At 40.9% G+C, this 14,989-nt stretch overlaps 1 protein-coding gene across 1 annotated transcript in view; it reads right to left on the bottom strand.

The window, feature by feature from the left end:
• Positions 1 to 14,989, bottom strand: part of KIAA1671 (KIAA1671 ortholog) — an 87,211-nt gene that overhangs the window by 44,747 nt on the left and 27,475 nt on the right. Inside the window, exons 5-6 of the mRNA XM_074159834.1 lie at positions 11,363 to 14,578; positions 10,541 to 10,663 (exon numbers count right to left, since the gene is read on the bottom strand). Of these exons, the coding sequence (XP_074015935.1) occupies positions 10,541 to 10,663; positions 11,363 to 14,578 (3,339 nt within the window). The remainder of the gene's footprint in view (positions 1 to 10,540; positions 10,664 to 11,362; positions 14,579 to 14,989) is intronic.

The following is a 14,989-nucleotide window of genomic DNA, read 5'->3' on the forward strand; positions in this document are numbered from 1 at the left end:
GCACTGCAAAGGAACAGGAAACCTCATCACTGTGGCTGCATACCTGGCCTGCTGACCAGCCCAACAGCAGGACTGATGCAAGCAGCTGGACCACAGACTGTCGAGCTGCTCTTAAAGGACTCCTTATGCAAGTCAGACCTAAAGATGTCTCGTATCAGCTGCAAAGCTCCTCACCAGCTGGGAAAGGGTTGATGGATACCCCATGTACCCTGGAAAATACTCAAAATATAATCAATATAGCACACGGTCACTGAAAGACTGGCACTTTAATACATAATTACAATAATTAACCGATTAAGATGATGAAGAGATCACAGCTAGGAGGAAGGTACATGGCAGAGCAGAGAAGGAAGTGATGATGTGGAAGACAGAGCTATGATTCAGTCTCTGAATTTCGGCTGAAGAACTACAGGCGACCACAATGCGTTTGGTGATTAGTGAGCAGTGCTATGCTTTACGCTTATCTGAAGGGGTCCAAATTACAAATACTGCCTGTAACTGAAAACAGGACTGAAAAGCAAGTCAGTAAGTTTGGATTCCAGACTGATGGAAAAAGCAGGAAGAGGAATCAGTGCTGACACCAGCTGGATGAGAAACAGCCAGCCCTGAAAACGCCAGGAAGAAGAGCACCACCAGCAGCCTACGGGAAAACCCAGGCTAAGGCAGAACCAGCCACCAAGGTCCTACCAAGGGCCGCAGACAGACCTAAGAGGCAGCACGGACCCTTCTTCCACTTCCACCAGCAAAAGCTGAGGTGTATGCCATAGAGTTTATACCTCAAGCTATCTATATAATCTGAATGGTCAGATTCAGAGAAGGATTGATTTATTGCTGAAGTCACTATTGCTGAAGTCACTATTGCTGAAGTCACTATTGCTGAAGTCACTATTGCTGAAGTCACTATTGCTGAAGTCACTATTGCTGAAGTCACTATTGCTGAAGTCACTATTGCTGAAGTCACAAAACCACAAGCTTCTGAGAAACTTCACCCAAGAGCAAGCACACTTAAAAGTATGAAGAGCCAATTTACTGAGAGTGAACCAAACACAGAGTGGTGTTTAAGCGTCCACCTGCCAAGAAAACATCAACTAATTTCACCAAAACCAGACTGTTATCTCACCAGCCAGGAACTTCTGGATTCTTGAACATCAATCCTAAAGACTCATAAAAATAAAAGCCTTATGCAGCAATCTGCAAGGCTCCAGCAGCACTCCTGGCTTTCTTCTTTTATTGTTCTTTTTTTTACTCCAGTGTCTGTCATCAAAAACCTGCTTCTCAGTAATCCCCATTTCAGTATTATGCGTTACACAAAAGAAAACACCAACCAAGAGCGAGCGGCTGTATTTCCGAGCCCTGCAGCATCCCTCATCAAACCTGGATCATTTGCACCCTTGATAAGCTTGCTCTTCTCCTCATTATTACAACTCAAACTGAAAAGGGAGCTCGGGGTTGAATTACAGGACAGAACTCTGCCTGCATTTAATACAACCTACTGAAGAAAACGTTTTGCCGGACACAAAAGACTGCTTCTCAGAAAACTTAGAGCTCAGAAGACTCCACAGCCCAGACTACAGGACACAGACTTCTTGGTGGTCAGTCATTATTTCACACGTGCTTGGGCAGACCCCGAACTATCTGTGCTCAAACCGATACTATGAGGATTTCTTTTGATGACTTTCCTACACATCATAATAATACATACCCTACTCAAAAGATCAGAAGAGGAATCAGCAGGTAATTAGCAGAGAGCTGGCGCTGAGTGGGTCCACTGACGTCCAACAACTCCACCACTGTGTAGGAGTAAAACAAATACACAGCAGAAGAGACGCAACCTATCAATAACTCAAAATAGTAGCTTTAAAAATGGATTTTCATTATAATATTTTTTAATTAAGAGTTACGGCTTCTTCGGGTATGTCTACCTAATGAATAAAGGATCTTAGCTCCCCAAGATAGATTAAATAACACAAAGCTTGACAAATAACCCCAACATCTCTGGTTACTCCTGATTATAAATAGAGAGAACTGATAAATATCTCCTTAGTAGCCTTCAGCTGTAACATCAACTCAGAAAGTGACAAAAGGCACAGCTGTGCTTCTCCCTTAAAATTTCTTTTGCTCTATATATTTAATATAATGAATGCGACAATTGTCCTTCCTAGATTTTCTTGCAACATATGAGGAGAGTGTACTAATGAAAATGCCTAATAAATACTTCAAGGCCTCTAAAGGGGCAAATACACACAGAAAATATACCGTAGCTGTTCTGTCACAGACTAAAAGTGTACAATATTAGATATCACCCCAGTGATCTTCTGGACTGATCAAAAATAACCAGATACACATAAAAGCAAAAGCATTCAGAGATCTCTTTCAGCCTTCCCACGCTGGCCAACCACGAAGAACATCCGCCCTCTCATCATACTCAAGTCTGAAGTATCATGCTAAATTTTTAATGTGCAATTTAAAGAAAGCTTGCCTCTAAAAATCTCACTAATCAGTTAAAACACCTTAAGAAATTTCCAAAGACTTCCACATTTTACAATAATACAGACTCCAACAGGAGTTTCTTAAGAAAATGCCCAGTTCTTCAAGTACAGCTGCAAAAAATTCACAGTAGGCAACCTCATCCCACTGCTTATCAAGGCACATACAAGGCAAGGATTGTAAAATTAAAACTCTAAATGAGGGAAGCCAACTTTTTGCTACAGTTTCAAAACGCGCTGGCAAACAGCTACCATGAGAAGGTTTAAAGCCTCAGTGCCGATGACTGGCTGAATTTCCAGCTGCAAATTGCCAGGGTGATGCCGACAATGCCACAAACAAATGAAAACCGATATTTGATTAGTACAGAAGAAATTAAAACATGAAGTAATTACGTTCAAAGTAATACAGCCATCTCTATTCATCACATTCATCTTTTATAAATGTGATAATACCAGAGAAATAAAATTCACTGTGCAAAAGTAACCCTTCCAAGCTGGCAGATTGGCACGGCAAAAGCTGTTAAAGAGCTTTTCATTGAAGAGGGCTCTATGGATTGTCTGAAGAGGAAGCACTCACTGAGACAAGCGAAACCTATTAACACAGTCCAATTAAAAATAAGGAAGGAATTGTAAATATATACACTTCTAGAGCCATTATTACTGTCCATTTTACTTAAAACAGCAGGCAGCAGCTCCGGAGCAGGGGAAGTGGTGCTTCTGGAAGCAGAAGTCTCAAGGGACCAAGGATCATTTTTAAACGAATGGGGAAGAATATTCCTAATACACTGTGTGAAAAACTAGAGCTCTTCTGCTCAGTTAGGCATAAACGAGGAAAACATTCCAAATACTAAGAGGGATTTTTGAGGCACATTCAAGTAGTCTGCAGTCTCCTCGTTTTAAGTGAATATTAAAGATGAAATAGCCTTTCTCTCCGCAAATAAATCCCAAGTTTAATGTTACTACTCAGAAGGAAACTACAAAGTGAAACCATTGCTACATATGAACATTCTCAGGGTTTCTGAAAACAGTTAAAAAACTGTCCAATCTGGTAAGCGCAGTTACATTAAAGAGTACACTTACCCACAGATATTGCAGCAACTTCAGCAAACGTGGACAGTAATAATACTCCATCTTCCCCGGCACAAAGTTAACGCAAAACCATCTTCGTTAAAGAGCCAGCCTCCCCGCTCTTCCCCGCCTCCAGCAGAAGTTAAAAGTGGAGCGGAGCAATTAAAAGCACCATCAATAATGTAGGATGGCCGTTCATCCGGCCCCACGTCACCAGGCTGAGCTCTGTGCCTTTAACAGATGCTGTGGCTACTTATAAGCAGTCGCTGGGCTACTGCCATCATGTGACTTAACCACTTGTTATTTAGCACCAAACTGCTCCGACTTCTCCCATCTCGGGTAATCCGGACCGCGTTAGGCTAGAATTAATAATAGGACTTTGGGGGGTTTCGCGCTAAAAAGCCCTTCATCTGGAAGGAAAGAGAAGCTTCTAAACCCACTCTGTGTTGCAGGCTGGGTTATGAAACGCTATTAATGCCCCCGCCGTTGTCGGGGTTGGGAACTGACCTTATTTTTTTCATAATGTACAAGAAAAAGAAAAAAAAAAAAACAACAAAACACATGAAAGAACAGCTCCTGCTTTTAATATAAAAATGTCTTTTGTGAAGGAGAAGAAATAGACGCAACAAAGTGTCTTTTTATAAGGCACTGGAATGCTCCCAGCAACCGAATATTACCAAAAAAGGAAGAAAGTCTGGGCAAACCCAGTTATTAACCAACACTGGGTCACCCTCCTCCGGGCAGCCTTCAGAAGTAGGAAGCAGAGTAAAACCACCAAACAGTAACAGGTATTTTGTGAAAAGCAAAAAATGAGAATCATGATGTTTCTATCTGTTGCTGCTTTTCTGACCTATGTCCTTTTTTCCATGGGAAAAGGAGAGATAAGCGACAGGGAGGACCCGAGGGCCTTCTCTCCCCCCAGAGCTCCTCCTGCTGTCACCTTTCCCAGGGAGGAGGACAACAGGGAGGTGACACAAAACAGCTTCCAGGAGCCCCCAGTCTCCTTTGCTTGAAATTTTGATTCTGGATACTTAAGAAAAATACTAATCACCACTTTTCTAATCGCCACCTATAAAACCTTGTACAGCTGACAAGCTCTTTTGATTTTCTTCCAGGCTGATTCAATTTTCAGGGTAACATAACAATTAGCACATGATGATTTTTTTAGCAGGTCTGTTCCCTTCTGGGAATGAGCGAAGCTACAATATTAGAAGCTTTATACAACCAGAAGATGATCACGCTTGCTTTTCAATGGGCAGAGACAGACCCGTCACGGCCAGAACTGGAAACAACTGGTGAACCGCGACAAGCCAAACTATAAATTCATCGGATCATGTTTATAAAATATTTATCTTCTCTCCCTTGCAGTTAATTTCCAAAATATTTTTAAGAGTCAGCTCATGATTTTCTTAAACAAATCCTCCTCCACCCACACATCACAGTCTCAAATAAGCCCATTTTTACATGGGTACCAGATTTTCCTCACCAAAGGAAAAAAAAACAAAGTTAAATATAAAATAAGTATATAAAATATATAACCAGAGGCTTCAAAATAATTCATGCCTACACCAGTTCTAGTACCAGAGTGCTCAGTTTTAACTACACAAAGCAGTAATTTTGGTTATAAGCCAGAGTTGCATTAAAGCTGCTGCTTCTGGATGAGGCTGCGATCCCTTCAGCCCAACAGAGTGAGAGCAGTTACTTGTTTCGGGGATGAGCCACACGGCACATTCCTCACTTTTCCATTCATCAGACTCCTATCAGTCTTGATGACTTCATCAGGAATTGAGGTTTGTGACCGAACGTCAGAGAATTAAAAGACCTGTGTCAGCTGTGATAGAATCACTACAAGTTATGAAAGAAAAACGTATTTTGAAATTCTAGTGGTTGACCAGAACACGCTGTAGCGACGGGGCCTTCCGTGGGAACCGAGTGTGTAACAACCCCCGGACTTACAACAGGCTACACAAACAGAAAGCATTTTTATTGTACAGGTAGTCAGTCCCACCAGAGGCTCACAGTCCCTCAAACTGCATTCAAGATATAAAGGAAAAGACCCCTACCGTAGTCTAAGCCATACACAAAGCTGTGCAGGCACGCTCTCTGCCTCCTACAGAATCTGAGATTTGTGGCTAATTCTGTGAGCTAAAATCCCAGCTGTCCAGAGCAAATGTCAGAACAACTTTATTTTTATACCTGTGATGCAGGCAGGGCTAAAGCACAACATACAGACTATTTGACTTCATGAAGGAGTAAATATTTTTAAGTGGGCAGGGAAAAGTTTTGTCTTCTTGATACTGTTAGCTCTAGCGAAGTAAACAGGAAAATAATTATTCACAGAAATTCTATTATTTTCCTTAATTCTCTGTTAGGCGAATGCCTTTAAATCTGAAATTACTTCCTTTTTTACTAGAGTCAGGCTATATCAAAGAGTGAAAAGGGAAAGAAAAAAAACCTTAAGTTGGAATAGGATGTATAAGCACTACCCTACAATTAGCAGTAATATTTATAACACAGTCACCTGTTAGAAAACACTAACAACAAAGCTTACGATCATAAACTTATTCTAACCTCCAAGAAATAGAAACAGAAACAAAGACCAAAATATTCACACAGAAATAATGAATTAGAAGAATTTGCCTTGCTGTTCAGCCTGTATCTTTGTCCCTCACGCACGCCGGAACGCAGCAGCCCAGCTTAGATCCTATCCCCAAGGACAGGGCTCCACGGCCAGCTCCTGCCGTGTAGGGCACCTTCTGAACATCTCCACAAAAGGCAGCCAAGAGAACACTAAAACATCCGACTACACAAGAGCAGGAATAGTTTTGCAGATCGTAACACATTCCCCAGTACACGAGACGTGTAATGCTACTGACCTCAGAGAAAAATAAACTCTAAGATATCTGTCTGTCTTCAAAGATCTTCTAGTTTGAAGGTTGTAAACCATGACACCTCCACAGTCTCGAAGACCATCACATTTTAAAATACAGACTTCATTATCCTCTGTTCTGGAACAGCCCAATTAAATAAGGAGAAAATTCCAAACTGTGATATTGCTATTATTCACAGGGAGAGAAACCATCTTTTCAGACTGTAAAACACGTTTTGTTTTTTTTTTTGAAGTACACAGAGAGGCTGTAGCCCAATTCTTCCTCAAACTCCAGCACATAAACCACTGGCAGTATGATACGATCACAGTCATTAATTCACCACAGTCCAATACATTCACAGTCATTAATCCACCACAATCTTGGAAGGTGGGGAAGTCTGGGAGCTACCGCTCCAGCACAGAACACCTTTCCTTTTCCCTGGGAACATCACCTCTGTGAACGCTGTGATGCTTTACCAGCCCTGTAATACTTACAGCACTGAACATTTTATTTGCAAAAGACATAGTAAAAACACAGATGATGACAGTCTAGCAGTGATGCTGGAATCTTTATAAAAGCCTTATTCTGATTTTTAAGGATTACAAGCTCAAAATAGCTAAAAAAAGCAATCTAGACGAGCCTTAAATCTCAAGAGTATCATCCTTAGATATTTCAACCCCCAATTCCATATCGACAGTTGTATATTGTAATGGCTTCATTTCAAAGACATCTTACATAATGTTTCAAAAAATAACCTATTTGGAAGTAGATTCTCTAGAATACAATCACAAAGAAAAGACTTTTGAAGTAAAATTACACTATTGCACCTTGCTTCCATTTAAACTCCGTTCTTCCATAAAAATCTAGTTCATTAGCTGTCTTGGGAAATTTCATTCAAGCAGTTGTTTATTATCATAGGCAGAGGGCAAATAACACAACAAATGCGTGTTAATGTAAGAAGGTTTGTCAAATATCAAAGAATACGGGACAGTTCATTACACTGCTAGTGAATGTGGATGAAAGTGAACCTATTATTCTACAATAAAGGTAGCAAGTTGTCACTTTGAGCGCTATGGTCTCATTTCTGCCCCCCTACTCTGCTCTCCCCCACCTGGAGCACTGTGTCCAGCTCTGGAGTCCTCAACACAGGAAGGACATGGACCTGTTGGAACAGGTCCAGCGGAGGGCCACGAAGATGATCAGAGGGACGGAGCACCTCCCCTATGAAGACAGGCTGAGAGAGTTGGGGGGGTTCAGCCTGGAGAAGAGAAGGCTCTGGAGGGACCTTATCAGGGCCTTCCAGTCCCTAAAGGGGCTATAGGAGAGATGGGGAGGGACTCTTGATCAGGGACTGGAGCCATAGGATGAGGGGTAATGATTTTAAACTGAAAGATGAGAGATTGAGATGAGATCTGGGGAAGAAATTCTTTGCTGTGAGGGTGGTGAGACCCTGGCCCAGGTTGCCCAGAGAAGCTGTGGCTGCCCCATCCCTGGAGGGGTTCAAGGCCAGGTTGGACGGGGCTTGGAGCAACCTGGTGTGGTGGGAGGTGTCCCTGCCCATGGCAAGGGGGCTGGAACTCGATGATCTTTAAGGTCCCTTCCAAACCAAACCATTCTATGATTCTATGATTAGAAAGACAGTGATATCTCAAGTGACCAGTGATATGTACAGTAGCATATTTTTTTTGTGTCACTAAAACACAGGAAAAAGCAAGTAACTTCACAACTAAACAGATCAACTAGAAACTGTTCAAACAAAACAGCAGGAGTTTTGTTGCCTTCTAATCCTCTTTCAAATATGTACCAAGCAAAGCACAGATTGCATTCAAATTCAGAGAAAAGATCCACAGGAGAATCGCAGTGAAGTGGCATATATCTTGACCTCAAAGACAACTACAGCGCGTCTCTCCACCAGAGGGAAGTATTGAAACATACTGGTGAGAACAGCAACTGCACAGCTGAAGTCTTTGTATTTTCTCCAAATGAAAAGAAAGGTATTAACTTTGGGGACAGAAGAAATGGTTGAGTTCTACATAATCTGCAATATCTATGTGGGGCTTCGGAAAACATGAAAGTACGGCGAGTTTTCCACCTCCCAAACACATGTAAAAATCACTTCTCTGCACCTGCTCACTCACAATTTACACGCACAGAGGCCAGGCTGCCCTTTTTGCTACCATGGCACTGCAGAACAACAAATACCCCACCATTAGGCTTTTCAAAGCGATACAAAGGAGCAAAGAACTTGGATCCCACTGAATTCCAGTGGATGCTGGACACGTGAGTTTTCTCTTTTAATAGGGCTGACAGCCTTCCTTCCTTCCTTCCCCATCTCAGGCTACACTTGATGAAGTCCAAGGTTTATTCCAAGCAACTTCACACTTAACACCAAAGTTGGAGAATAACAGTCATATTTATCCGAGTACACGCTTGAATAGTTCAATTATCCAGCCCTATTTCTGACAACACTTTTCTCCCCATTATTCTACCTTGTCAACAACATCTTTACATATTTGCACTGTAAGCGGATGGTAAATAGCAACCTTTAGGGATTGAATGATAATGTTAATAACCCAAACTCCCCCTAAATGAACATTCAACCTGAATTCCATGCTAAGACTGGGAAAGAAAAGGGGATATTAGCCCTTGAATACCTTCCATGAAGTTTTAAGACTAGAATTGGAACATTATGAGCCTGTTTCCAAAACTCCTATTAGGAAACTTCTTATAAAATCCTTTTAAGTTTGGGAATTTGCTTTTTCGTCGATAGAAGAAGAAAAAAAGTCTCACTCAGCTCCTTTCGGTTTTTATCTTTTCCTCTATTCTCTGTTAAAGGGCTGTAAATAGCAGGATGAGTAATTACAAAACCAGGATCTCTGCAGAGGGCAATACATTCAGTCACCACAGGAGTGTGCTAGCACACTTAAGAGGACAGCTGAGATTTGACCTTGGGACAGGGTAGTCACCCCTTCTCCATACAAATGGAAGAGTTCTGAAAAGATGTGGGACGTCCAGATTTTCAAAAATTGCAAATATATACGTGTAGAGTTACAAGAGTGCACTCTGGAGTGACGACAGTATCATTCCACTGCACCAAATCTGTTTCCGTGCACAAGGTTAAAAAACAAAAACACCACACAGCACTTGCAGTGGTACAAAACAAGTTCTTCCAGTAAGGAAGGATTTCAGTGGCAGCAGCAACATCTATCTTACAATGGTAGAGTTCTGTGTTGTTAATGTGGTTTTCAAATCCTTTATTTTCCACAGAAAATATCAATATTTCTTTCATTATGCTAGAAGATCAAGACCTTTGCTTTTCATTTCAGAATAACATCTGGACAGAGGACGATAACTGTTTCCCAGCATAAAATTCATCTGTGGACTGAAGTCAGGAAATACTTTTATAATTTAGGACAATATCACCCAACAACTTCAAGTGGGAATTTATCCCAAAAGTATGCATATCAGAGACAAATCAGACTACCAAAAAAGTCAGCTGTGATTCTTCACTGCGTGTTGCCTACAGAAAGAAAATCAAACCCATCATTTTTCAGGCTATGACATGGTTCTATTTGTCTCTATGATTTTCCAGAAAAAGACTTTTCTGGAATCTAAGCAATTTTCATTCTCTAAGCTGAGAAACAACAAAAAGCATAACGATCTAGACCCATCTTAAGCGTTCGGGATGAAAATTCTTTGCTTAGAAAGAAAAACAAAGAAGCTGTATGGTTAATACTTTGTGTTTGAAGATTACCCAGAGAGGTGGTGGAGCCTCCTTCTCTGGAGACATTCAAAACCCACCTGGACACGTTCCTGTGCAACCTGCTCTGGGTGGACCTGCTTTGGCAGGGGGTTGCACTACATGATCTCCAGAAGTCCCTTCCAACCCCATATCATTCTGTAATTCTGTGATTTGGCATAGACCAGTGTGGTGGAATCCCAGGGAGAAGTGTTCTCTGCCAGTTAAACTCCACAGAAAGTGCATCTAAGAAAACACATCCTTTTTTCCACGGCTATTTGCAAAAAGGAAAACAGTGCTGCATGGAGTAATCCGGGCTACATCTCCCTTCTCTCTCCCCCAGCCTCTGCCCAAAAACCTCCTCCAAAATAACATACCATCCCGTCATCTGTCCTCCTGTCCTTATAGAAACTGTGGCGACTTCTCTGAGTAGAGCCCATTGAAAAGTCCGTTCCATCTGTTTTGTCAGAACTCTGCTTGGTCCACTCTTTCCTAGAAGCCTGTAAAAATAAATTTATGTATGTTGTTACATACGTGCATACACATACACACATCAAACAAAAAAAACAACCCAAACCAGAGGAAGTTCCAAGCTGAAAATGCAAAATGGAAAAACATTATAGCCATGAACATCCAACTTGGCTACACGTTCATGCATTAACGTGTCGCTGTCAAGGGAATCACTTGCATTTCAAAGTCAGTATCAGCAGTGAAGTTTTACACACAAATGAGGGCCATTCACCCAGTAAAAAAAAAAATAAAAATAAGTAATTTGCTTCCTTCAGGAAAGAAAAAAACAACCAAACAAAAAGGATTCCAAAAACATCACTGTTGACAACTTATAAAACAAACCCAAACTACTACTTTTCAAATAATTATAAAATGGCAGAGTTAACAGTTTAACATCCTAGGTTTGTAGCATTAATAAAATAATATGCACACGTTTTAAAGCGCTTTCAAGCTCTCTCCATGGAAACATCAATAAATATTTATACACTTGAAACAAAAATCTAGTCATCTAGGACAATACAAATTCCTCAAGAAAATACAACACAAAAGGAAATGAACCCTATTGAAAAGTATGTAACTGCTCACTCGCTGCAGAGTCACAGCTAACGCTGAAAATCGGTATAAAGACATAATAAAAGCTTTTCCTCACTTTCAGTTACAGGACACACTTAAATACCATTTGGTAATACCTTTTTATCCTCATAGAAGAATGACTCTGACAGAGATGACATCTTCTGTTTCCACCCATTATCTGCACTTTCCAAGGGGAAGCTTTGCCGGGGTCGGTACAGATCCTTCCTTCCCTTTACTTCCTGCGTAAGCGGGAGATTGTCCTTTCCTTGGCGGCTCTTTTCTGAGTAAGATCGTCTTAAATCCGGGGGTGCAGTTGCTACACCAGAGGTATAGTTCTTCCAATCAGTTTTACTTTTCACATTAGAAGAGTCACTCTCACACGTTGTCTTATTTGCAGCGTCTTTATTCCTCGTTATAGAGCTCCTTACTACATTTTTGCTCCAATCACCCTCTGCAGACACCTCCAAGAACTGTTCTTTTGTGACCACCTTCTTCTGTAAGAGGCCATCATCTGCCTTTACAGACAACTTAGATGTAAAATTAACTTCCAGCCTTTGGTCTGAACTAACTGCACTTAGAGGCTGTACCTTATCGATTACAAATTTGGGACTTCGGTTCCTGGAAGTTAAGTTCACTTCTTCATCCTCATCAACGATGAAAGTTTTCTTCCTCGTGAACTCCACAGGTGAATTTACAAATTTATCTGAAAAAAAGCTGCTAGGATTTCCCCAGTAAGGAGGGCTGAACTTCCTGTCTTTGGACTTTTGTTTATCAAATTCAGGGCTACACAGTTCCAGTTTCTCTTTGCTCTTCTCATTGAGAATCAGTTTCTCCGGCCTGTGGTACTCTTCTGCACAGTCACCTTGTTTGTTACTAACAGAAGAGTGATCTGATCCCTTCCACTCTTTCCAGCTATAGGAAAAGGTTGTCCTATCTGACACATTTCTTTTGTTCTTGGATTTCTCCCTACTAAATGAACTGTGATCTTCAGAGAGCTTGTCTTGAACGTTACTGGCCTTTGCTGCTTCTTCTTTATATTCTGCCATAAGCGCATCGATATCAAGAATTTGGGATCTGTAGCCATCCTCAGCCTTCCTTCCAGATAAATCAAAATTATTTTCACTCCTTTTCTGGGTGCCTGAATCACTGTCTTTATGTAACTGTGCAAAACGCAGGGGGGATCTAGGTTCCTGGTAAGAAAAAACATTTCTTCTGCTACTTTTGAGATCAGTTTGAGCTGTATTTTCCAGATCCTGTTTTAACAGGAAAGCATCAACATCTATAATTTTCTCTTTAGAAAGATCCAGACCTCTTTCACGATACTGTTGGTTATCTTTCCTAGATACATTAAAATTGCCAAATGCAATGTTTTTGGAAAAAACATCAGCTTTGTCTTCTTCTTTGACCCAATCCTTGTTAATATGCACCTCCCGTGAGTCTTCTCTACAATTTGTACTTGTCACATTCTTATTTGGTTGCTGCAATAAAGGTTTGGACCTTTCAAGAAAAACAGGGTCTAGATTAATTGTCGTTCCCTCGCTTGAGCTAGAAATTGTCTTAATTTCTCTTGCACCAGGAGAGCCAACAAAGCTTTTCTCTTTTTTGTTACCAGGAATCTGGTAAGTCACTGCAAAATAAGTTGCCTTTGGCTCAAAGGCAGAACTCTGATTTTTCAAGTAATTGTCAGGGCTGCCAAGAACAGTTTGGTTTGTCTCACTCCCTTCCACCCCTTCATTGCTTTTTTTGCTTCTCTTTTTACCTGAGCTTTCATCCAACTGCAATGAATCTGTCCGACTCAGCCTTTTGATGTTTTCAGGAGTGAGCCAGGTGACTTCTTCTGTCTTGACAGAATCCTGAGGCAGGGTCCTCCTTCTCCACCTTTCAGAAATCTTCAAGTCAGAAATGTTGCTTCTGGTTCTCCTGATTTTTTCTTCAGGATCTATTACTCTGATTTTTTCACTCTTTTCACGAGCTGTACTATCTAAGCTAAAGTCCTGCTCTTTGCAATTGACATCTAGACTTTTCCTTAATCCAAAGGCCCTAGATTCCTCTTTATTAACAGTTAGCACTTTCGTATCAGGATGGTAGCTACTAGAAGATTCACAAAACTGTCCACTTGAAAGCAGTGAAGAGGACTGGACCCCGTGTTTATTTACACTTGTTGAAATCACTTCACGATCAAAGTTGGTTCTGAATTCATAGCTGTCGGTCCCACCGGGTCTGAAACTCCTTTTCTCAGAAGAGCATTTAATCATATTAGACCCCTCTGTCTTATCCATGGAAGAGACTTCACTCTTATCACTTTTAATTTCAGAATGTGGTTTGTTTACTTTTTCATTCATTCCCCAAAATTTACTTTTGGTTGTAGAATAAGGTATTTTCTCAGCTATTACTAACGGTTCAGTTTCAGTTTTATTAGAGTCTTTTTTCTGTTCAGATAAAGTGCATTCACTGGAGAAAAGATCAGTAGTTTCTCTCAACGCAGACCTACTTGTAAAAACTTTTGTGTCTTTAGCTTCAGAAGTCATATTATCTTCTTTCAAGTAGAGAGTTTTAGTATTTGCCCTACCCGACTGACCAGCGTGTAAAACGTCCTCATCATTTTTATTCTCTTTCACAGATGATTTTCTAGTTCTGAGTGTCATGGCCTTTTTTTCAGGAGCCATTGTAATGGCTTCACTAAGAGCTCTTTCACCGCACGTCTGAAAGACTTCGTATCTGGGCTCTACTCTTTGGTAAATTGGAGACTCTTCTGCATTTTTAGGAGTGGGTTTTTCACTTTTCTCAACCAAAGATTTTTCTAAGAGAATTCCTGGAGTCATTTTCTTGTCTTCGCTTGAACAAGCTGGTTTCCCACTTTTTTCTACATCTACTATATGCTTTGATGAATCAGCTTGCTTGTGATACTCCTTCTTTATACCAGTGATTTCCTCCACTTCTCCCATCCATGACCGTCTGTTGTGCCCCGAAACCACCACTTCATGCTTTGCCTCCAGCTCATTATTCATTTTCAGTGCAGAATCAGTTCCAGGATGATCAGCAGCGACGTTATGCCTCTGAACGTTATGGTCGAACATAGTGGCTCGGACAGTTTTCATGTAGGTCTTTTCCACAAGCGTGGTTGGTTTTAATTTTTTTTCCAAGCTGCTTGTGAATGAGACAGAATTTTCATTTTGCTGAGAAAAATGCTGACCGTCTCCAAGGAAGCTTCCTTTCCTCTCTATCTGATCTGGTTTATTTGTTATTTTTACAATCTGCCGGGGTTTCCAAGGGTTCCCAGTAGCATGTGCTTCAGTGAAATCTGTGCCATGTGCAAGCTTGATCTCCTTACTCTGGAACAAGAAAATCCAACAGTTAAGATTGTTATGCATCATTTAAATAAAAAAATAAACTAAGTTTATGTTAAAACTTACTTGTACCTACGCTTTGCAACACACCCTGCACAAGTTAAATACATCCACATTCCCTGAATACAAAATCCAGAGAACAAGGCAAATGTGTAGCTCCAGTTCCTGAATCTTGACTATAACAGAATTATCTCATAGCTTGATTTTCACTTTTAATACAAAAAAGGTTGTTCAGCCTAGAGAAAGGAGGCTGAGAGGAGACCTTCTCGCTCTCTACAACTCCCTGAAAGGAGGGTGTAGAAAGGTGAGGGTCAGTCTATTCTCTCAAGGAACAGGCGATAGGACAAGAGGAAATGGCCTCAAATTGTGCCAGGGAAGGTTCAGATTGGATGTTAG

The sequence above is a fragment of the Numenius arquata genome, chromosome 16 (assembly GCF_964106895.1).
Source record: "Numenius arquata chromosome 16, bNumArq3.hap1.1, whole genome shotgun sequence".
Lineage (NCBI taxonomy): Eukaryota > Metazoa > Chordata > Aves > Charadriiformes > Scolopacidae > Numenius > Numenius arquata.